General features: G+C 50.3%; 1 protein-coding gene across 2 annotated transcripts in view; it reads left to right on the top strand.

Annotated features, from left to right (window-relative positions):
• lim2.5 (lens intrinsic membrane protein 2.5) overlaps nucleotides 1-20532 on the top strand; it is a 35694-nt gene extending 15162 nt beyond the window's left edge. For both annotated transcript variants that reach the window (XM_072470184.1, XM_072470185.1), the window contains exons 4-5: nucleotides 13702-13836; nucleotides 20242-20532. In XM_072470184.1, coding sequence (XP_072326285.1) covers nucleotides 13702-13836; nucleotides 20242-20303 — 197 coding nt within the window. In that variant the 3' untranslated portion in view covers nucleotides 20304-20532. The remainder of the gene's footprint in view (nucleotides 1-13701; nucleotides 13837-20241) is intronic.
• The last annotated feature ends 3462 nt before the right edge of the window (nucleotides 20533-23994 follow it).

Genomic DNA, 23994 nt, shown 5'->3' with positions numbered 1-23994 from the left:
GAGGGAGAAGGAGAGAGGGGGAGAGGGAGGGGCAGAGAGGTGGTGAGGGAGAGGTTGAGATGGAGGAAGAGATGAAGAGAGACAGGGAGAAAGGGAGAGAGAAAGAGACAAAGACAGTGAAAGGGAGAGAGGAGGAGAGGGGTAGATTGAGAGAGGGGGAGAGACAGAGAGAGTGAGAGAGGAGACAGAGAGGAGAGAAATAGAGAGGAAGAGAGAAGGAGAGGTAGAGATAGAGAGAGAAGAGGAAGAGATAGTGAGAGAGACAGAGAGGGTCACGGAGAGAGGGACAGAGGAGGAGAGGGAGAGACAGAGATGAGAGAGTGGGTGAGAGAGAGCACACAAAGACACAGCGAGTGAGGGAGAGGGAGAGAGGGGGAGACAGGGAGAGAGACAGAGAGATGCAAGGAGGAGAATAGAGAGAGAGGGAGAGAGAATAAGGCACACAGAGAGACATAGAGTGAGACAGAGAAAGAGATGTAATGTTCTTTGTTTAAATTATTATTAAGGTTGTAGTGTTGCTACAAAGAACATACAGACTTTGTACTAAATCAAAATCAATTTATTTATATTACACTAAAAATTGTGAATTCTTAAGTATGCTGAAAAAGGTAAGATTAAGATCAAATAACTGCAATACACAGAATTACGGAAAAACAGGACTGTCTCCAACCCTCTTTCCTCACTCACTCCAAAAGCACGTGGACCACCATGTGGGTTGTGAGTTGTGCTCTTACTCCATCTAGTGGTTGGATGCTGTAATTGCACAGTATTCTACATGACCATTCATATTTACAAAGTTGAAATACTATATATACAAAGATAATATACTAGATATCATTACATCCCCCTTTCTTTGCAAATTTTGAAGTTACATTTCATTCAAAATGTGTATTTCCAATTACATTCACTGAGACGATGATCATGTTTCCATACACATGCAAAAATGTTCAAAGATTTAGCCGATCAGTCTTCTTCCTAATTTATTGCGATCTTCCTGGTACTCTAGTCGAACTTGATATGGACTGCTATGGAATCAGAGTCGCAGCCTGAACATCGTCATTGAGATTTGTTGTCATCTCTTCATGTGTATCCGTCTATGTATTAGTCGTTTCTGTTGCTTTATCTTCTTCTGGTCTAAGCATTATCACTCTGTTGTTTCTGTTTGTGTGCTCAAGATCAGTTCCCTTTGGCTTACCTGATTTATCTTTGAGCTTTTCATAGTTTCTTTTGTCCTCTTCAGATCCATCCTGGTCATATATCACTTTCCCGGACTGACGTTTCTGCCTTGCTTCCAATGTTCTCCCAGTGAAATCTTTAAAAACTTTCGTAGGTTTACTTTTCCTTTGAAAATTCTTTTGTGCTTGTCGACTTCCGACATGAAAATTGTGTATTGTTTCACTCTCTCAAATGCATCCGTATCTTCTCAGTCAACCATTCGCTCAGTGGAATATTCTTTTCTGTTCCCTGTCTGTGGAAGGCTAGCCAGTTGATTGGATGTATCGTTCGGAGCCTGTGCTAATTTTGCATCTGGGTCGCCTTGTGCGTGGTGTTGTATACAGTCTTCGCTACCTACTCACTGCACTAGCTGTAATTTCTCACACGCTTTAGCACCTAATAAAGACGTTTAATTTGCTTGTACACTTATTGCAAACTTGATGAAAAAACTTTGTCACTTGACTTCGATCTGCAGTTTGCAGGTTCCAAAGGTCGCCATTTTTCTTCCATTATAGTCTTTTAAAATATAGGTATTATCTTCTATTTCTGGTTTAACTTTAAGTTTTTTTTAACATCATCTTGATTTATTAGGTTTGCTCTAGCGTCAGTATCCAGTTTATACCAATTATAGTTTTGTTGATTATCATTGGAATTGCCCAATCACCCGTATTTTTGACTATTGACATTTCTTAATTTTTGCTTCTTCATTGGCGTAGATGACACGCACAAAAAATGCATCGTCTAGTCCTATAGCAATATTTTCATCCATATATTGCTTGTTTTCAGTTAATCTATCTGTCACTGATGTATTTTTCATCTCTTGCATTTTATGGATTTCATTAACCTTTGTCGCTTGTTGCATCTCACTGGAAATGCATTGTTGTGCAGTTTGGCACATATTTTTCCATGTGCAGGACATTTGAAATGAAAAAAATGAAATGAAAATCGCTTATTGTCACAAGTAGTTTCAAATGTAGTTACTGTGAAAAGCCCGTAGTCGCCACATTCCGGCGCCAGTTCGGGGAGGCTGGTACGGGAATTGAACCCGTGCTACTGGCCTGCCTTGGTCTGCTTTAAAAGCCAGCTATTTAGCACTGTGCTAAACCAGCCCGGGAGAGAGAGAGAGAGGGAGAGAGACAGAGAGAGACGAAGAAAGGGAAAGATAACAGAGAGACAGAGAAAGGAGGAGAGACAGTGAGAGACAGAGAGGGGGCCGAGAGGAGGAGAGGGCGAGAGACGGAGAGAGAAAGACAGAGAGTGAGAGAGGGACAGAGTAGGAGCGGGAGAGACAGAGAGAGAGAGAGAGAGGGAGGGTGGGTGTGAACGCAGGACAGGAAGAGACAACGAGAGAGGGAGAGAGGCAGAGACAGAGAGAGAGAGACAGAGAGAGAGAAAGGGAGAGAGGAGAAGTGGAGGAGAGACAGAGAGAGAGGGAGAGTCTGCCCACAACAGTAACTATTTACACTTCCCCGTTGGGACAACCAATATGCCGGTCCCTGCTCGGGCCGGCTTTTATGCTCGATCTTACGAGTCCCAGCTGGGCAGGTCTCCGCCCCCTATTGGGTTAGCTCGTACTCCATGAACCCCACCGGGACATCAATCATGGTTTCTGTGGGCTATGAGTTACCCATGTTACCCATGATACACCCACTGTTCTCATGCATGGCCAACTGTTTGTTCTGCCAGTCAGTCTCTGCACCTACATTTGTAAACAGTCTTTAAATTGCCCATCTCCTGACAGAATCACACAATCACAGAATTGTTCCTGCGCAGAAGGAGGCCATTCGACCCATTGTTCTCTGCGAGCATCCGTACCCCTGAACATTGTTTTTATTTTCAAATAATCATCTAATGCTCTCTCGAATGTCTCGATTGAAGTTGCCTCTGCCACACTTCCAGGCCGTGCGTTCCAGATCACAAACCACTCACTTTGTGTGAAAAAGCTTTTTCTCACATCACATTTGCTTCTTTTGCAAATCACTTTAAATCTGTGCCCCTCTTGTTCTTGATCCTTTTACGAGCGGAAACAGTTTCTCCCCACCATGTTCTTCCTACCAAAATGCATCATCTCACCATTCTCCACATTGAGCTTCATCTGCCACCTATCTGCCGACTTCACCAACTTGTCTATGTCCTTTTGAACTTCTACACTGTGCACTTAATGGTCCTTGTGTGCGTTGATGTTGCAATTGAAATTGGGCGATGTTCCTTACCCGAGGAATGTCGTTCCCATGGCCTTTATTGCCTTGGTGACTGTTGTTGTTCCATTTGCGTTTGTTGAGAACCCATGAACCTCTGGGTTTGATGGTAGTTTCATACCTGAGGAAGGAGCAGTGCTGCAAAAGCCAGTGACTCCAAACAAAACTGTTAGACTTTAACATGGTGTTGTAAGACTTCTTACTGAGTTCCATACCCAGTAGAGCTTGTGCAATCTCTTCTCCCCGACTGACCGGTTACAGCAAGGGAGCCATTTCACTCATTGGGCATATCTGTCTGTGGTTGTACCTGCATATCAGGTTGCGGTTTCTTTTCCAATTTCCACTTTGAGTTGCTTCGAATGGAACTTGTGGGTCATTCTTTCCTTCTGGTGACTTTGTGTCATGTCTGAAATTTGTTTGGTCACATCCCGCATAACTTGGCCCATTGAAGACTTCAGTTTATCCTGTGTTTTTACCGGTATACACTCAGCTGGAATCTTGCCCTTCAAACTTTCAAATTCAGCTCTGATGCATACATTTTCCTGTGGAATATTTACCTGCTGCTCATGCATTCCATTGTGTTGTCGTGGTCAACAGTTATCTTGTAGTTCACTTGAATACTCTCTCTCTCTCCGGTGTCTTGTGTCTCCCTCACTCTGGGCACAATCAGATTTACCAGCCCAGGCTTCAGACTTGTCCCAGATGAGATAAGTGATCATAGCATCCCGTTGAAGGTCTGGAACTCGAGATCTTCCTCCTTGCCATTGCAATGGACTCTCAGACTAATGTGTGCTCTCAGTATGAATACCCTATCATCACATAGCCTCAATATTACTTTGCAGGGCCTCGTTTTCAGATCCACCATATTGAACCAGTTCACACAGGCCTGTGAAGATTGTTATGTTGCATAATGCACCCGTTTCTATCTGACATTTCTTGCAAATGTGATATTCGCCCTCTGCAGTCATTGTTGCAACATTCGCAATCCATTTATCTCCTATGGACTTGACAGAACTAACCTGATGGATTGTGTGTAATTCTATACTAGACTCGCCTGCTGATATCTCTCCAGTGGCCCCCACCTCTGTCGACTTGCTTTTCTTCTTTCTTGTTTGCGAAATGATTCTGTTTCTTACAGTTGTAACACTTCTTTCCCTGTGCTGGAAAATCCCTCTTTTCCCGTGTCTTCTGCAGTATTTGCATCCTGCCCTTTATCCGCTAAATCCATCCCAGACCACATCCCAACAGTGTCTAGGATACTGGACAGAAACCCCAATATTTTATTTTAATTTTGTAAACCTGTGAGGAAAGGATACCTCGCTCCAGGAGTGATTTCATGAAGAAATAGGGATACGGTTTATTAAAACATACGTTATTACTAATGCAGTATTAAAATGTCTTTAACATTGCACAAGAAAATAACTTACAATTTCCCCTTAAACAATACTACTCAATACAGTGAATATAGTAACCCATAACTGCTATCTTTATTCCCACTCAAACAACAACAACAAAAACACCACAGCTCTGAATTCACTGTTAATACAGTTAGCACTCAGGAATACTTGCTTTACAGAGATGTTCTTTGGAAAATAGAGATCTTTTGAAATGGCTTTAAAGAAAAGATCTGAATCGCATCAGAACAATGCAGAAACTCTGGCTGTATTTCTTCAGAAGCTGCTTCCGCTGGTTTCCACTAACCTTCCGAACACACTCTTCTGAATGGCTTGGAAAGGAACTGCGAGCATGTCTACAGACATATCTTTTAACTGAACTGGATGTTTGCCTTCTGCATACATCTCCATCTAAAACTCAAACAACTCTGCTTTTCTGAAAAATGCCCAATACCTTGGCTCCTCCCGGGAACGACATCATCTTACCAAGGTGGAATCTAATTAACTCCACAGGGAACCCTGTTAAGACACCCTGGGTTAGCACGCGGTCACTTCCAGCCCCACGTGACCCGAAGTCACAACACAAGTGAATGAACAATATTTCTTTGAAATAAAAAAAAGTCTTTGGCTGCCAAATAATTACAGTCACCAGGTTTGTAAATGTAAACACAATTACTGTTTATTTATAACAAGAATTGTAATGAAATATGCAGCAGATTCAACTGGTTTACTATTATATAATTCCTAATTCCCCACTTTAACTTTCCCTCACCGTCTACACACATACACATGCACAAGACAGACAAACACAGAGGGGTGGAAAGGGATAAAAATCATAAGTAAAAGGAAAAAGAGTCTTTGTTTCAGATCCTGAGTTTCAGCACCTTATTCTTCTTCAAACTTTGCTTTCAGTCTGAGACTTTACTGTAGATTCGTTCAGGTCTCTGCAGCACTCACAGCCTTTCTGGAGAAACACTCAAGAGAGTCCTGGTCCCTATGCTTCAAGGATTCAAACTGAGCTCCTTGGAACTCTGAGGACTATCCCATTGGGATAGGTTGCACTCACCACCTGTTACCAGGCAGAGTACGGCCTTTTTGCCAATTCATTGCCCACCAGACAATCAATCAAACTGAGTCCAAACCCAGCTCTCTCTCTGGTGCTGAAAAGTCTGTGATCTCCTGTTCAAACTAGCAGAGACTAGCAGACTGTTCACACCTGTAACTTCTGAATTGCTCATTTTCCCTGCTACTTGAGTTGCACAGGCAAAAGAGACAAAGCCTGAGTGAGACACATCCAGAGTGGGAATTTGGAACTTGGTAATTTGGTACAGTGAGGTAATCAGGAAAGGTAAGTGGTAAGTCTAATTCTGCTGTTTTTCAGTCAAAAGTGAAGTGTGTCGATTAGTGTCTGATTGGCTGAAGCTGCCCCCACCCTAATTGCTCAAAGGCAGTTATCTGTCAGTCACCTGAGGCCTGTTTGGGGGCACAAAGGTACACATTGTATTCTTCTCTTTGAAGTTTAAGTAGTGTGAGTCATCCTGGTCAGCTGAAGTCTGTATAAAAGACAGGCAGGAAGCACAATCAGTAAGCGTGTGCAGGTCAAAGAGACACAGCCTGAGTGAGACACATCCAGAGTGGGAATTTGGAACTTGGTAATTTGGTACAGTGAGGTAATCAGGAGAGGTAAGTAGTAAGTCTAATTCTGCTGTTTTTCAGTCAAAAGTGCAGTGTGTAGATTAGTGTCTGATTGGCTGAAGCTGCCCCCACCCTAACTGCTGAGAGGCAGTTATCTGTCAGTCATCTGAGGCCTGTTTAGGGGCACAAAGGTACACATTGTATTCTTCTCTTTGAAGTTTATGTAGTGTGAGTCATCCTGGTCAGCTGAAGTCTGTATAAAAGACAGACAGAAAGCGCACTCAGTAAGCGTTGCGCAGGTCAAAGAGACAGAGCCTGAGTGAGACACATCCAGAGTGGGAATTTGGAACTTGGTAATTTGGTTCAGAGAGGTAATTCGGTGCAGAATGGGAGAAGGTGCTTTTTCCCTACTGTTTTGTTCTCTCTCTTTCTTCTGGCCTGTAACTTTTAATCAGCAGGGAGAGAACCCGAGAGCATCTGAGACCCTCAGAAGATAAGTAAGTGATTTTTACTCATTTTTACTTTTATTATCTTTTCAAATTGTGTGTGTGTGTGTGGGGGGGGGGGGGACTGAAGTGGCATCACAGAAAAGCTGTGACCTGATTGGCTGGTTGGGAATCTACACTAAATTAAAAAAATTAAGCATTGGTAAACTAATTAAGCATAATTACTTAATTATAATTTAGAGGGGTATCTAAGCCAGAGATCGGAGAGTACTGTATTTAGCTTTCACACTTATAGTAGAAATCTAGTGCCTGGAAACATATAGTTAACAGTAACTTTTTTTTTAACTTTTAAATTTAATTTACTAATTAATTGACGCAATGTCAATTAGAGGGGTGCAGTGCTCTGACTGATATGTGGCAGGTCCGGGAGGCTTCCAGCGTCCCGGATGGCTTCATCTGCAGAAAGTGCACCCAACTGGAGTTCCTCACAGACCATGTGGTTCGGTTGGAGCGGCGTTTGGATGCAATTAGGAGCATGCAGGTGGTGGAAAGCGTCATAGATAGCAGTTATATAAATGTGGTCACACCCAAGGTGCAGGCAGAGAAATGGGTGACCACCAAAAAGGGCAGGCAGTCAGTGCAGGAATCCTCTGTGGTTGTCCCCCTCTTGAACAGGTATACCCCTTTGGATACTGTCGGGGGGGATAGCCTATCAGGGGAAAACAGCAGCAGCCAGAGCAGTGGCACCACGGCTGGCTCTGATGTTCAGAAGTGAGGGTCAAAGCGCAGAAGAGCAATAGTCATAGGGGACTCTATAGTCAGGGGCACAGATAGGCGCTTCTGTGGATGTGATAGTGACTCCAGGATGGTATGTTGCCTCCCTGGTGCCAGGGTCCAGGATGTCTCCGAACGGGTAGAGGGCATCCTGAAGGGGGAGAGCAAACAGGCAGAGGTTGTTGTACATATTGATACTAACGACATAGGCAGGAAGGGGCATAAGGTCCTGCAGCAGGAGTTCAGGGAGCTAGGCAGAAAGTTAAAAGACAGGACCTCTAGGGATGTAATCTCTGGATTACTCCCTGTGCCACGTGCCATTGAGGCCAGAAATAGGAAGAAAGAGCAGCTAAACTTTAACGTGGCTAAACAGCTGGTGTAGGAGGGAGCGTTTCCGTTATCTGGACCACTGGGAGCTCTTCCGGGACAGGTGTGACCTATATAAGAAGGACGGGTTGCATCTAAACTGGAGAGGCATAAATATCCTGGCCGCGAGTTTTAAACTAGTATGGCAGGGGGGTGGGCACGGGAGCAATAGGTCGGAAGGTGAGAGCATTGAGGGAGAACTAGGGAATAGGGACAGTGTGGCTCTGAGGCAGAGCAGACAGGGCGAAGTTGCTGAACACAGCGGGTCTGGTGGCCTGAAGTGCATACGTTTTAATGCAAGAAGTATTACGGATAAGGCAGATGAACTTAGAGCTTGGATTACCAAGCTCTAAGAGCTGTATAGAACCTTAGTTAGGCCACACTTGGAGTATAGTGTTCAATTCTGGTCGCCACACTACCAGAAGGATGTGGAGGCTTTAGAGAGGGTGCAGAAGAGATTTACCAGAATGTTGCCTGGTATGGAGGGCATAAGCTATGAGGAGCGATTGAATAAACTCGGTTTGTTCTCACTGGAACGAAGGAGGTTGAGGGGCGACCTGATAGAGGTATACAAAATTATGAGGGGCATAGACAGAGTGGATAGTCAGAGGCTTTTCCCCAGGGTAGAGGGGTCAATTACTAGGGGGCATAGGTTTAAGGTGAGAGGGGCAAAGTTTAGAGTAGATGTACGAGGCAAGTTTTTTACGCAGAGGGTAGTGGGTGCCTGGAACTCACTACCGGAGGAGGTAGTGGAGGCAGGGACGATAGGGACATTTAAGGGGCATCTTGACAAATATATGAATAGGATGGGAATAGAAGGATACGGACCCAGGAAGTGTAGAAGATTGTAGTTTAGTCGGGCAGTATGGTCGGCACGGGCTTGGAGGGCCGAAGGGCCTGTTCCTGTGCTGTACATTTCTTTGTTCTTTGTTCTTTGTTCTTATTACTTGCAACTATGATGTTGTTGCCATTACAGAGATCTGGTTGAGGGAAGGGCAGGATTGCAAGCTAAACGTTCCAGGATTTAGATGTTTCAGGCGGGATAGTGGGGGATGTAAAAGGGGTGGCGGAGTTGCGCTACAGGTTGGGGAGAATACCACAGCTGTACTACGGGAGGACACCTCAGAGGGCAGTGAGTGCCCCTAGTCGCCACATTCCGGCGCCTGTTCGGGGAGGCTGGTACGGGAATCAAACAATGCTGCTGGCCTGCCTTGGTCTGCTTTAAAAGCCAGCGATTTAGCCCAGTGAGCTAAACCAGCCCCTGTGCCAGAGGCTTAGACGGGGCAGAGTTTGTAAGGAGCATCCATGAGGGCTTCTTAAAACAATATGTCGACAGTCCAACAGGGAAGGGGCTGTACTGGACCTGGTATTGGGGAATGAGCCCGGTGGTAGAAGTTTCAGTAGGGGAGCATTTCGGTAACAGTGACCACAATTCAGTAAGTTTTAAAGTGCTGGTGGACAAGGATAAGAGTGGTCCTAGGGTGAATGTGCTAAATTGGGGGAAAGCTAATTATAACAATATTAGGCGGGAACTGAAGAACCTAGATTGGGGGCGGATGTTTGAGGGTAAATCAACATCTGACATGTGGGAGGCTTTCAAGTGTCAGTTGAAAGGAATTCAGGACCGGCATGTTCCTGTGAGGAAGAAGGATAAATACGGCAATTTTCGGGAACCTTGGATAACGAGAGATATTGTAGGCCTTGTCAAAAAGAAAGAGGAGGCATTTGTCAGGGCTAAAAGGCTGGGAACAGACGAAGCCTGTGTGGAATATAAGGAAAGTAGGAAGGAACTTAAGCAAGGAGTCAGGAGGGCTAGAAGGGGTCACGAAACATCATTGGCAAATAGGGTTAAGGAAAATCCCAAAGCTTTTTACACGTACATAAAAAGCAAGAGGGTAGCCAGGGAAAGGGTTGGCCCACTGATAGGCAAGGGAATCTATGTGTGGAGCCAGAGGAAATGGGCGAGGTACTAAATGAATACTTTGCATCAGTATTCACCAAAGAGAAGGAATTGGTAGATGTTGAGTCTGGAGAAGGGTGTGCAGATAGCCTGGGTCAAATTGAGATCCAAAAAGACGAGGTGTTGGGCGTCTTGAAAAATATTAAGGTAGATAAGTCCCCAGGGCCTGATGGGATCTACCCCAGAATACTGAAGGAGGCTAGAGAGGAAATTGCTGAGGCCTTGACAGAAATCTTTGGATCCTCACTGTCTTCAGGTGATGTCTCGGAGGACTGGAGAATAGCCAATGTTGTTCCTTTGTTTAAGAAGGGTAGCAAGGATAATCCAGGGAACTACAGGCCGGTGAGCCTTACGTCAGTGGTAGGGAAATTACTGGAGAGAATTCTTCGAGACAGGATCTACTCCCATTTGGAAGCAAATGGACATATTTGAGAGAGGCAGCATGGTTTTGTGAAGGGGAGGTCATGTCTCACTAACTTGATAGAGTTTTTCGAAGAGGTCACAAAGATGATTGATGCAGGTAGGACAGTGGATGTTGTCTATATGGACTTCAGTAAGGCCTTTGACAAGGTCCCTCATGGTAGACTAGTACAAAAGGTGAAGTCACACGGGATCAGGGGTGAGCTGGCAAGGTGGACAGAACTGTCTAGGTCATGGAAGTTAGAGAGTAGCAATGGAAGGATGCTTTTCTAATTGGAGGGCTGTGACCAGTGGTGTTCCGCAGGGATCAGTGCTGGGACCTTTGCTGTTTGTAGTATACATAAATGATTTGGAGGAATATGTAACTGATCTGATTAGCAAGTTTGCAGACGACACAAAGGTTGGTGGAATTGCGGATAACGATGAGGACTGTCAGAGGGTACAGCACGATTTAGATTGTTTGGAGACCTGGGCGGAGAGATGGCAGATGGAGTTTAATCCGGACAAATGTGAGGTAATGCATTTTGGAAGGTCTAATGCAGATAGGGAATATACAGTGAATGGTAGAACTCTCAAGAGTATTGAAAGTCAGAGAGATCTAGGTGTACAGGTCCACAGGTCACTGAAAGTGGCAACACAGCTGGAGAAGGTAGTCAAAAACGCATACGGCATGCTTGCCTTCATTGGCCGGAGCATTGAGTATAAGAATTGGCAAGTCATGTTGCAGCTGTATAGAACCTTAGTTAGGCCACACTTTGAGTATAGTGTTCAATTCTGGTCGCCACACTACCAGAAGGATGTAGAGGCTTTAGAGAGGGTGCAGAAGTGATTTACCAGAATGTTGCCTGGTATGGAGGGCATTAGCTATGAGGAGCGGTTGAATAAACTCGGTTTGTTCTCTCTGGAACAACGGAGGTTGAGGGGCGACCTGATAGAGGTCTACAAAACTATGAGGGGCATAGACAGAGTGGATAGTCAGAGGCTTTTCCCCAGGGTAGAGTGGTCAATTACTAGGGGGCATAGGTTTAAGGTGCGAGGGGCAAGGTTTAGAGGAGATGTACGAGGCAAGTTTTTTACACAGAGGCTAGTGGATGCCTGGAACTCGCTACCGGAGGAGGTGGTGGAAGCAGGGACGATAGTGACATTTAAGGGGCATCTTGACAAATACATGAATAGGATGGGAATAGAGGGATATGGACCCAGGAAGTGTAGAAGATTGTAGTTTAGTCAGGTAGCATGTTCGGCACGGGCTTGGAGGGCCAAAGGGCCTGTTCCTGTGCTGTACGTTTCTTTGTTTTTTGTTTGTTCTTTGTACTTGACTTAAAGACATATGTCCTTTAATCAAACATGGATCAAAAATGATAATGGCAAAATAAAAGAAATGGGAATCAAGGAATAAACAAGAAGGATCCTTACTACCCCTTTAATCCAAACAACATTCCATTTACGATGCTTTAATTGCACCCCTGGCTCCCAAAATCTTTCAAACCAGGATTCTTAAAAAAAAACACTACTATCCCAGGGTTTTAACCATTAATACAATGTTTCTGAAATTCCGACATTCATCACATTGCGAGTTCTCTGCTCTTTTGGCCTGGCCTGTCTCTCAGCAAGGTGATCTCTGGGTCTACTCTGCCATACATGTGCTCTGGGTGGTGTTTCACAATTGCCATATTTTGACGCAGGCCAGTTTCTCATCTTGCAGTAGATTTGCTCTCGCCGTGGGGGTAGCGCACGCCTAAGACTAATCAATCTCATGTCAGGTCATTTTTTTTAGCAGCCTGAATTCATGAGATTCTGCCAGCTGCTTTACTGCAGTTATGTTTTTTTCGTTGGTCTAGTTTTCACTCTGAACTCCACTGTTGAATGCATATCGCTCATATGTAACATTCACTCTTTCAAAATATCTGCCATCTGCTTTCTCTGCTTCTCAGTTAGATTTATGAAGGTATACATTTTGTCACACTATCCCTTCCCCCTGTCCACCCCCTCCTCACCCCTCCCAGCAGAGTTAAAAGTGTGGCTACTTTTATTGGTTCAGGATTGTTCATTAAGCCTTTTGCAACCTCATGGCTTTGTCATTTTAAGTGGAAAAATGGCCAGTTTTGCTATGTATCACCATTGGTCTTGACTGGGGACATAAGTGGAAAATTTACTGCAGCCAATTTTACACTGTTGGGAATTTATTCACAGCCTATTTGTGCATGCCTTTTGTTCTCTTGTATCTCCTTTTATTTAATCCTTTTAAAGTAGCAATCTGCAAATTGGAATTTGGCTGTGTGCCTTTCTTAGCTGTGTCTTCTCTCTGCAGCCAGTATTTCACTTTCAGCCTGTATGTGCTTTATCTTTGTCCTTTCCTCAGCAGCATTTTTGCAGATTTGAATTTTGATGTCTTCTTGAGTTCTCGTTGTCTTCTCTGTATCATTTCTAGGGCTCAGAAATATATTTTTCTTCACTTCCTGGCACCACATTTCATGTATTACTGCAGTGTGTTCTCAACAAGAGGATTTATTGACTTGGGAAGAAATGGCAGCCTACAGTCAGCTTGCCTCATGGTGGAGTGACAGGACTATGGCAAGCCAGGCAGTACACTTCATAAGATTGTGTTTTCAAAACCCAAACAGAAAGAGAGAGTGAAAGAGAGATGGATAGAAAGGTGGAGAGAGTGTGAGAGAGAAAAGGAGAAAGAGAGAGTGAAAGAGGGGGGAGAGAAGGAGAAATAGAGAGACAACAGGGGGATGAAGAGAGGGGAAGCTGGAGGGAGAGAGGAAAGAGATGGTGGGAGAAGATGGAGGGAGGGAGAGAGAGCAGATCGAGAATAAGGAGAGGTTGGGGGAGGGAGAATGGAAGAGAAGCAGGGTGGTAGAAGGAGTGGGGCCGGAGACTGGGAATGGAGAGACAATGAAAGAAAGATGAGGATATGAGAGAGAAAGAGAAAGGCTGAATCAGAGAGAGAGAGAGAGGAGGAGGAAGAAGGTATTTTTAAAAATGAGAGAGGAGGATAGGGAAGAGAGGAAGGAGACAATATGAAAAAGAGAGAGAGGGAGAGAGAAAAATCAAAATGAAGAGACATAGGGACAAAGTGAGAATGTCAGAGTGGATAGGAGAGAGAAAGGAAGAGACAGATAGAGAGAGAGACAGAGCGTGTGAAAGAGAAAGGAAAGCAGATAATGAGCATGATAGAGAGGTTGTAATACCTTTGAGGAGGGGTGGGAGTTTGAGTTGAAGCATATTGAAGGTGATGATATTTCCCGTGTTATTGATGTTCATCTTGTCATTCTTTACCTGCCCAGCTTTCATGGTGCTGCTGGCGATGGCTGTCTACACTGGCGTTACGGTGAATTTCCTGGGCAAACGCTTTGGTGACTGGCGGTTCTCCTGGTCCTACATTCTGGGATGGGTGGCGATGCTCCTGACCTTCTTCGCGGGTAAGCTTTCAGCCAAAAGGATCGAACAATCTAACTCATCGGAACTCCCTCCAGCAATGTGCCCGTCCCTGGCAGCAGGGGCAGTGCTGATCTACACCAGCACCCACAACAATGCACACAGAACCAGGCCATTTGGCCCATCTGCTACATGCTGATGTCTCTGCTCCACATGAGTTTCATCCCATCCCCTCTCTTCATCTCCCCCATCACCAGCTGCATCTATTTCTCTCTCCCTCATGTGTTAATCCAGTTTCCCCCTTAAATACATCAACACTATTCACCTCTCACTGTGGGAGCGAGTCCCACATTCTCAACACTATTCACCTCTCCCTGTGGGAGCGAGTCCCACATTCTCAACACTATTCACCTCTCCCTGTGGGAGCGAGTCCCACATTCCCAACACTATTCACCTCTCCCTGTGGGAGCGAGTCCCACATTCTCAACACTATTCACCTCTCCCTGTGGGAGCGAGTCCCACATTCTCAACATTCCCTGTGGGAGCGAGTCCCACATTCTCAACACTCCCTGTGGGAGCGAGTCCCACATTCTCAATACTATTCACCTCTCCCTGTGGGAGCGAGTCCCACATTCTCAACACTATTCACCTCTCCCTGTGGGAGCGAGTCACACATTCTCAACACTATTCACCTCTCCCTGTGGGAGCGAGTCCCACATTCTCAACACTCCCTGTGGGAGCGAGTCACACATTCTCAACACTATTCACCTCTCTCTGTGGGAGTGAGTCACACATTCTCATCGCTCCCTGTGGGAGAGAGTCACACATTCTCAAAACTCCCTGTGGGAGCGAGTCCCCCAATCTCCCCACTGCCTCCGGGAGTGAGTCCCACATTCTCCCCACTCCCTGTGGGAGTGAGTCCCACATTCTCCCCACTCCCTGTAGAAACATGGGGCGAAATTCTCCGGAAACGGCACGATGTCCGCCGACTGGCGCCCAAAACGGCGCAAATCAGTCGGGCATCACGACGCCCCAAAGGAGCGGAATGCTCCGCATCTTTGGGGGCCGAGCCCCAACCTTAAGGGGCTAGGTCGGCGCCGGTCGAATTTCCACCCCGACAGCTGGCGGAAAAGGCCTTTGGTGCCCCGCCAGCTGGCGAGGAAATGACATCTCCGGGCGGCGCATGCGCGGGAGTGTTAGCGGCCGCTGACGGCATTCCCGCGCATGCGCATTGGAGGGAGTCTCTTCTGCCTCCGCCATGGTGGAGACCGTGGCGAAGGCGGAAGGAAAAGAGTGCCCCCACGGCACAGGCCCACCCGTTCGGCAACCGGCGGGGGCGGGATTCACGCCAGCCCCCGGCGATTCTCCGACCCGGCGGGGGGGGTCATCAATATTCAACAGTCACAAATAAATCCAATGGGGAATTCAGGAGAGTGGGGAGAATTGGGACTCACTCCCACAGGGAGTGGGGAGAATGTGGGACTCGCTCCACAGAGAGTGGAGAGAATTTGAGGCTCACTCCACAGGGAGTGGGGAGAATGTGCGACTCTCTCCCACAGGGAGTGGGGAGAATGTGAGGCTCACTCCCACAGGGAGTGGGGAGAATGTGAGGCTTACTCCACAGGGAGTGGGGAGAATGTGAGGCTCACTCCACAGGGAGTGGGGAGAATGTGGGACGCATCCCCAGAGAGTGTGGGAGAAGGGAGAATGTGGGACCCGCTCCCAGAGAGTGTGGGTGAATGTGGGACCCAATCGCGGGCCAGACAACCGTGGGGGCACCCCCCGGGGCCAGATCATCCTGCGCCCCCCCCCCCCCCCCAGGACCCCGGAGACCGCCCACGTCACCTTGTCCCGCCGGTAAGGTAGGTGGTTTAATCTACGCCGGCGGGACAGGCATTTTAGCAGCGGGACTTCGGCCCATCCGGGCCGGAGAATCGCGTGGGGGGGCCCGCCAACCGGCGCAGCGCGATTCCCGCCCCCGCCGAATATCCGGTGCCAGAGACTTCGGCAACCGGCGGGGGCGGGATTCACGCCCTTGTTCCACATTCCCCCCACTCCTTTTGGAAGCGAGTCCCACATTCTACCCACTCCCTTTGACAGCGAGTTCTACATTCTCTCCACTCTCTGTGGGAACGATCCACATTCTCCCCACTCCCTGTGGGAGTGAGTCCCACATTCCTCCCACTCCTTTTGACAGCGAGTTCCACATTCTCTTCACTCCCTGGGCGAAATTCTCCGGAAACAGCGCGATGTCCGCCGACTGGCGCCCAAAACGGCGCAAATCAGTCGGGCATCGCGCCGCCCCAAAGGTGCGGAATGCTCCGCATCTTTGGGGGCCGAGCCCCAACCTTAAGGGGCTAGGTCGGCGGCGGACGAATTTCTGCCCCGCCAGCTGGCGGAAAAGGCCTTTGGTGCCCCGCCAGCTGGCGCGGAAATGACATCTCCGGGCGGCGCATTAGCGGGAGCGTTAGCGGCCGCTGACGGCATTCCCGCGCATGCGCAGTGGAGGGAGTCTCTTCTGCCTCTGCCATGGTGGAGACCGTGGCGAAGGCGGAAGGAAAAGAGTGCCCCCACGGCACAGGCCCGCCCGCGGATTGGTGGGCCCCGATCGGGGCTGGATTCACGCCCCGTGTGGGAACGATCCACATTCTCCCCACTCCTTGTGAGAGTGTGTCCCACATTCTCCCCACTCCCTGTGGGAGCGAGTCCCACATTCACCCACACTCTCTGGGAGCGGGTCCCACATTCTCCCTTCTCCCAAACTCTCTGGGGATGCGTCCCACATTCTCCCCACTCCCTGTGGAGTGAGCCTCACATTCTCCCCACTCCCTGTGGAGTAAGCCTCACATTCTCCCCACTCCCTGTGGGAGAGAGTCGCACATTCTCCCCAGTCCCTGTGGAGTGAGCCTCACATTCTCTCCACTCTCTGCGGAGCGAGTCCCACATTCTTCCCACTCCCTGTGGGAGTGAGTCCCAATTATCCCCACTCTCCTGGATTCCCCATTGGATTTATTTGTGACTGCTGAATATTGATGGCCCCGAGTTCTGCTCTCACTCCTCCGACACAAGTGGGAACATCTTCTCTACGTCGACCTTATCGAGACCCTTTCCAAACTTTATTGACCTGGATCACTTCACCCCCTTGGCCTTCACTTTTCTGCAGCGTCTGAACTTTCTACAACCTGGGGCGAAATTCTCCGACCCCCCCCCCCACCGGGTCGGAGAATTGCCGGGGGCTGGTGTGAATCCCGCCCCCGCCGGTTGCCGAACGGGCGGGCCTGTGCCGTGGGGGCACTCTTTCCCTTCCGCCTTCGCCACGGTCTCCACCATGGCGGAGGCAGAAGAGACTCCCTCCAATGCGCATGTGCGGGAATGCCGTCAGCGGCCGCTGACGCTCCCGCGCATGCGCCGCCCGGAGATGTCATTTCCGCGCCAGCTGGCGGGGCACCAAAGGCCTTTTCCACCAGCTGGCGGGGCGGAAATTAGTCCGGCGCGGGCCTAGCCCCTTAAGGTTGGGGCTCGGCCCCCAAAGATGCGGTGCATTCCGCACCTTTGGGGCGGCGCGATGCCCTACTGATTTGCGCCGTTTTGGGCACCAGTCGGCGGACATTGCGCCGTTTCCAGAGAATTTTGCCAAGGATCTCTGTTTTAAAGTTGTTTGGTGTCGAACTATCTGGTAGTTGAACCTGTTCATTGTGAACACACGTCGAAACGTACAATTCGAGGACAAAGCACGATCCAGGACCTATCTCCATCCTGACCCCTCGCTGCTTATAGACCACTCCATTATTGAGCAACTACTCTCACCATGTGACACCTTGCAGCACATTGTGGGTGGTATTGGTCCCCAATCCCACGTTAACCCTTACTAACCCACATACACTTATGCTACGGGGACGGCAGGAGGTTACACAGGTTGGAGGGTTGGAGGCACTGGAAGAGGTTGTAGAGATAGGGAGGGTTGTAGGGACTGGAGGAGTTTACAGAGATATGGAGAAGTGAAGGGGGCTGGAGGAGGTCACAGAGATAGGGAGGGTCGTAGGATCTGGAGGAGGTTACAGAGATAGGGAGGGTTGTAGGGGTTGGAGGTAGTTACAGAGATAGGGAAGGTTGTAGGGGCTGGAGGAGGCTACAGAGATGGGGAGGGTTGTAGGGGTTGGAGGTGGTTACAGAGATAGGGAGAGTTGTAGGGGTTGGAGGCGGTTACAGAGATAGGGAGGTTTGTAGGGGTTGGAGGCGGTTACAGAGATAGGGAGGGTCGTAGGGGTTGGAGGCAGTTACAGAGATAGGGAAGGTTGTAGGGTCTGGAGGAGGTTACAGAGATAGGGACGGTTGGAGGGGTTGGAGGAGGTTACAGACACAGGGAGGATTGGAGGATTGGTGGAGGTTACAGAGATAGGGAGGGTTGTAGGGTCTGGAGGAGGTTACAGAGATAGGGAGGGTTGGAGGGCTGGAGGTGGTTACAGAGATAGGGAGGGTTGTAGGGGTTGGAGGCAGTTACAGAGATAGGGAAGGTTGTAGGGGCTGGAGGCGGTTACAGAGATAGGGAGGTTTGTAGGGGTTGGAGGCGGTTACAGTGATAGGGAGGGTTGTAGGGGTTGGAGGCGGTTCCAGAGATAGGGAAGGTTGTAGGGGCTGGAGGAGGCTACACAGATAGGGAGGGTTGTAGGGGTTGGAGGCGGGGACAGAGATAGGGAAGGTTGTAGGGGCTGGAGGAGGTCACAGAGATAGGGAAGGTTGTAGGGTCTGGAGGAGGTTACAGAGATAGGGAGGGTTGTAGGGTCTGGAGGAGGTTACAGAGATAGGGAAGGTTGGAGGGGTTGGAGGAGGTTGCAGAGATAGGGAGGGTTGGAGGAGCTGGAGGAGGTTACAGAGATAGGGAGGGTTGGAGGGGCTGGAGGTGGTTACAGAGATAGGGAGGGTTGTAGGGGTTGGAGGCGGTTACAGAGATAGGGAGGGTTCGAGGTGCTGGAGGAGGTTACAGAGATAGGGAGGGTTGTAGGGTCTCGAGGAGGTTACAGAGATATGGGGCGTCATTCTCCGACCCCCCCGCCGGGTCGGAGAATGGCCGTTGGCCGCCGTGAATCCCGCCCCCGCCCCCACCGAAGTCGCCGGTACCGGAGATTGGGCGGGGGCGGGAATCGGGCCGCGCCGGTTGGCGGGACCCCCCGCTCAATTCTCCGGCCCGGATGGGCCAAAGTCCCGCCCAGAAATTGCCTGTCCCGCCGGCGAAAATCAAAGCTGGTATTTACCGGTGGGACCAGGCGGCGTGGGCAGGCTCCGGGGTCCTGGGGGGGGGGGGTGAGGCAATCTGACCCCGGGGGGTGTCCCCACGGTGGCCTGGCCCGCGATCGGGTCCCACCGATCCACGGGCGGGCCTGTGCCGTGGGGGCACTCTTTCCCTTCCGCCTCCGCCACGGCCTCGACCATGGCGGAGGCGGAAGAGACTCTCCCCACTGCGCATGCGCGGGAAACTGACAGCGGCCGCTGACGCTCCCGCGCATGCGCCGCATTTCCGCGCCAGCTGGCGGGGCACCAAACGCCATACCGCCAGCTGCCGGGGCAACAAACGCCATTTCCGCCAGCTGGCGGGGCAGAAATCCCTCCGGCGTCGGCCTAGCCCCTCAATGTTGGGGCTAGGCCCCCAAAGATGCGGAGCATTCCGCACCTTTGGGCCGGCGCGATGCCCGTCTGATTGGCGCCGTTTTTGGCGCCAGTCGGCGGACATCGCGCCGTTGGGGGAGAATTTCGCCCAGGGAGTGTTGGAGGGGTTGGAGGCGGTTACAGAGATAGGGAGGGCTGTAGGGGCTGGACGAGGCTACAGAGATAGGGAGGGCTGTAGGGGCTGGAGGAGGCGACAGAGATAGGGAGGGTTGTAGGGTTTGGAGGTGGTTACAGAGATAGGGAGGGCTGTAGGGGCTGGATGAGGTTACAGAGATAGGGAGGGCTGTAAAAGGTTACAGAGATAGGGAGGGTTGGAGGAGCTGGAGGAGGTTACAGAGATAGGGAGGGCTGTAGGGGCTAGAGGAGGTTACAGAGATAGGGAGGGTTGGAGGAGCTGGAGGAGGTTACAGAGATAGGGAGGGCTGTAGGGGCTGGAGGAGGTTACAGAGATAGGGAGGGCTGTAGGGGCTTGACGCGGTGACAGAGATAGGGAGGGCTGTAAGGGCTGGACGAGGTTACAGAGATCGGGTGGGTTGTATAGTCTAAGGAGAAGAAAACAAGGATGTGAATTTGTAAATGGAGACATGTGCGGACCAGGAGCCAATGGAAGTCAGTGAGTAACCAGATGTGATGAGCTAACGGGGGTGATGCGAGTTTGGACATCATGGCAGCAGAGTTTGGGATGAGCTGGAATTTCTAGAGGGGGTTGGGAGAGTTGAGGCCGGAGGGAAGATTGCGATGGATTTCATTGCCCTGTTAACTCTGTCCTATTTCCACCTTTCCAGGAATCTTCTATATGTGTGCTTATAGGATGAGCGAATGTCGGAGAATGTCCGGATCACGCTAGGAGGGAATGATGGGAATGGGAAAGACCGGTTCCTCTGGTAAAACTGCCAAGGCCATCCACATCCTGGCTATAAACTGTTATTGGATTCAAACTTTTGCCTTTCTCCAGATAATCTTCTTGCTGGTTTTTATGAAGTTGGATGTCGAACCTCGTGTAGATCAGGCTGGAGTGAAAATTGAAACATTCGGGAAAACTCTCGAAACATGAATAAAAACCTGGAAAGCAAAAATGTGTCAACAATGCGCAATTATTTTCAGGGGCAACAGCATTCCCCAAGTCTCTCCCACACACGCACTCGCTCCATCCTCCATTCCCACACTCCATTTCACGGTCTCTCTCCCACACTCCCTCTTTTGGCCCTGCGTCCCCTCACACATTGAGGGAGTGCTGCACTGTCAGAGGGTCAGTACTGAGGGAGTGCTGCACTGACAGAGGGTCAGTACTGAGGGAGTGCTGCACTGTCAGAGGGTCAGTACTGAGGGAGTGCTGCACTGACAGAGGGTCAGTACTGAGGGAGTGCTGCACTGTCAGAGGGTCAGTACTGAGGGAGTGCTGCACTGTCAGAGGGTCAGTACTGACGGAGTGCTGCACTGTCAGAGGGTCAGTACTGAGGGAGTGCTGCACTGTCAGAGGGTCAGTACTGAGGGAGTGCTGCACTGTCAGAGGGTCAGTACTGAGCGACTGCTGCACTGTCAGAGGGTCAGTACTGAGGGAGAGCTGCACTGTCAGAGGGCCAGTACTGAGGGAGTGCTGCACTGTCAGAGGGTCAGTACTGAGGGAGTGCTGCATTGTCAGAGGGTCAGCACTGAGGGAGTGCTGCACTGTCAGAGGGTCAGGACTGAGCAACTGCTGCACTGTCAGAGGGTCAGTACTGACGGACAGCTGCACTGTCAGAGGGTCAGTACTGAGCGTCTGCTGCACTGTCAGAGGGTCAGTACTGAGGGAGTGCTGCACTGTCAGAGGGCCAGTACTGAGGGAGTGCCGCATTGTCAGAGGGTCAGTATTGAGCGACTGCTGCACTGTCAGAGGGTCAGTACTGAGGGAGTGCTGCACTGTCAGAGGGTCAGTACAGAGCGACTGCTGCACTGTCAGAGGGTCAGTACTGAGCGACAGCTGCACTGTCAGAGGGTCAGTACTGAGGGAGTGCTGCACTGTCAGAGGTTCAGTACGGAGGGAGTGCTGCACTGTCAGAGGGTCAGTGCTGAGGGAGTGCTGCATTGTCAGAGGGTCAGTACTGTGGGAGTGCTGCACGGTCAGAGGGTCAGTATTGAGCGACTGCTGCACTGTCAGAAGGTCAGTACGGAGGGAGTGCTGCACTGTCAGAGGGTCAGTACTGTGGGAGTGCTGCACGGTCAGAGGGTCAGTATTGAGCGACTGCTGCACTGTCAGAGGGTCAGTACGGAGGGAGTGCTGCACTGTCAAAGGGTCAGTGCTGAGGGAGTGCTGCATTGTCAGAGGGTCAGTACTGAGGGAGTGCTGCACTGTCAGAGGATCAGTATTGAGCGACTGCTGCACTGTCAGAGAGTCAGTACTGAGGGAGTGCTGCACGGTCAGAGGGTCAGTACTGAGCGACTGCTGCACTGTCAGAGGGTCAGGACTGAGCAACTGCTGCACTGTCAGAGGGTCAGTACTGACGGACAGCTGCACTGTCAGAGGGTCAGTACTGAGCGTCTGCTGCACTGTCAGAGGGTCAGTACTGAGGGAGTGCTGCACTGTCAGAGGGCCAGTACTGAGGGAGTGCCGCATTGTCAGAGGGTCAGTATTGAGCGACTGCTGCACTGTCAGAGGGTCAGTACTGAGGGAGTGCTGCACTGTCAGAGGGTCAGTACAGAGCGACTGCTGCACTGTCAGAGGGTCAGTACTGAGCGACAGCTGCACTGTCAGAGGGTCAGTACTGAGGGAGCGCTGCACTGTCAGAGGTTCAGTACGGAGGGAGTGCTGCACTGTCAGAGGGTCAGTGCTGAGGGAGTGCTGCATTGTCAGAGGGTCAGTACTGTGGGAGTGCTGCACGGTCAGAGGGTCAGTATTGAGCGACTGCTGCACTGTCAGAAGGTCAGTACGGAGGGAGTGCTGCACTGTCAGAGGGTCAGTACTGTGGGAGTGCTGCACGGTCAGAGGGTCAGTATTGAGCGACTGCTGCACTGTCAGAGGGTCAGTACGGAGGGAGTGCTGCACTGTCAGAGGGTCAGTGCTGAGGGAGTGCTGCATTGTCAGAGGGTCAGTACTGAGGGAGTGCTGCACTGTCAGAGGATCAGTATTGAGCGACTGCTGCACTGTCAGAGGGTCAGTACTGAGGGAGTGCTGCACGGTCAGAGGGTCAGTACTGAGCGACTGCTGCACTGTCAGAGGATTAGTACTGAGGGAGTGCTGCACTGTCAGAGGATCAGTACTGAGGGAAGGCTGCATTGTCAGAGGGTCAGTACTGAGGGAGTGCTGCACTGTCAGAGGGTCAGTACGGAGGGAGTGCTGCACTGTCAGAGGGTCAGTACCGAGGGAGCGCTGCACTGTCAGAGGGTCAGTACTGAGGGAGTGCTGCACTGTCTGCGAGTCAGTACTGAGGGAGTGCTGCACTGTCGGAGGGTCAGTACTGAGGGAGTGCTGCACTGGCAGCGGGTCAGTACTGAGCGACTGCTGCACTGTCAGAGGGTCCGTACTGAGCGACTGCTGCACATTTTGAGGGCCAGTACTGAGGGAGTGCTGTACTGTCAGAGGGTCAGTACTGAGCGACTGCTGCACTGTCAGAGGGTCAGTACTGAGCGACAGCTGCACTGTCAGAGGGTCAGTACTGAGGGACTGCTGCACCGTCAGAGGGTCAGTACTGAGTGACTGCTGCACTGTCAGAGGGTCAGTACTGAGGGAGTGCTGCACTGTCAGAGGGTCAGTGCTGAGGGAGTGCTGCACTGTCAGAGGGTCAGTACTGAGCGACTGCTGCACTGTCAGAGGGTCAGTACTGAGGGAGTGCTGCACTGTCAGAGGGTCAGTACTGAGGGAGTGCTGCACTGTCAGAGGGTCAGTACTGAGGGAGTGCTGCACTGTCAGAGGGTCAGTACTGAGCGACTGCTGCACTGTCAGAGGGTCAGTACTGAGGGAGTGCTGCACTGTCAGAAGGACAGTACTGAGGGAGTGCTGCACTGTCAGAGGGTCAGTACTGAGCGACTGCTGCACTGTCAGAGGGTCAGTACTGAGGGAGTGCTGCACTGTCAGAGGGTCAGTGCTGAGGGAGTGCTGCACTGTCAGAGGATCAGTACTGAGTGACTGCTGCACTGTCAGAGGGTCAGTACTGAGGGAGTGCTGCACTGTCAGAGGGTCAGTACTGAGCGACTGCTGCACTGTCAGAGGATCAGTACTGAGTGACTGCTGCACTGTCAGAGTGTCAGTACTGAGGGAGTGCTGCACTGTCAGAAGGACAGTACTGAGGGAGTGCTGCACTGTCAGAGGGTCAGTACTGAGCGACTGCTGCACTGTCAGAGGGTCAGTACTGAGGGAGTGCTGCACTGTCAGAGGGTCAGTGCTGAGGGAGTGCTGCACTGTCAGAGGATCAGTACTGAGTGACTGCTGCACTGTCAGAGGGTGAGTACTGAGGGAGTGCTGCACTGTCAGAGGGTCAGTACTGAGGGAGTTCTGCACTGTCAGAGGGTCAGTACTGAGCGACTGCTGCACTGTCAGAGGGTCAGTACTGAGGGAGTGCAGC

This window comes from Scyliorhinus torazame, chromosome 12 (assembly GCF_047496885.1).
Source record: "Scyliorhinus torazame isolate Kashiwa2021f chromosome 12, sScyTor2.1, whole genome shotgun sequence".
Taxonomy (NCBI): Eukaryota; Metazoa; Chordata; class Chondrichthyes; order Carcharhiniformes; family Scyliorhinidae; genus Scyliorhinus; species Scyliorhinus torazame.
Note: the sequence above shows the minus strand (reverse complement) of the source record. Positions and strands in the feature narration are given on the sequence as shown.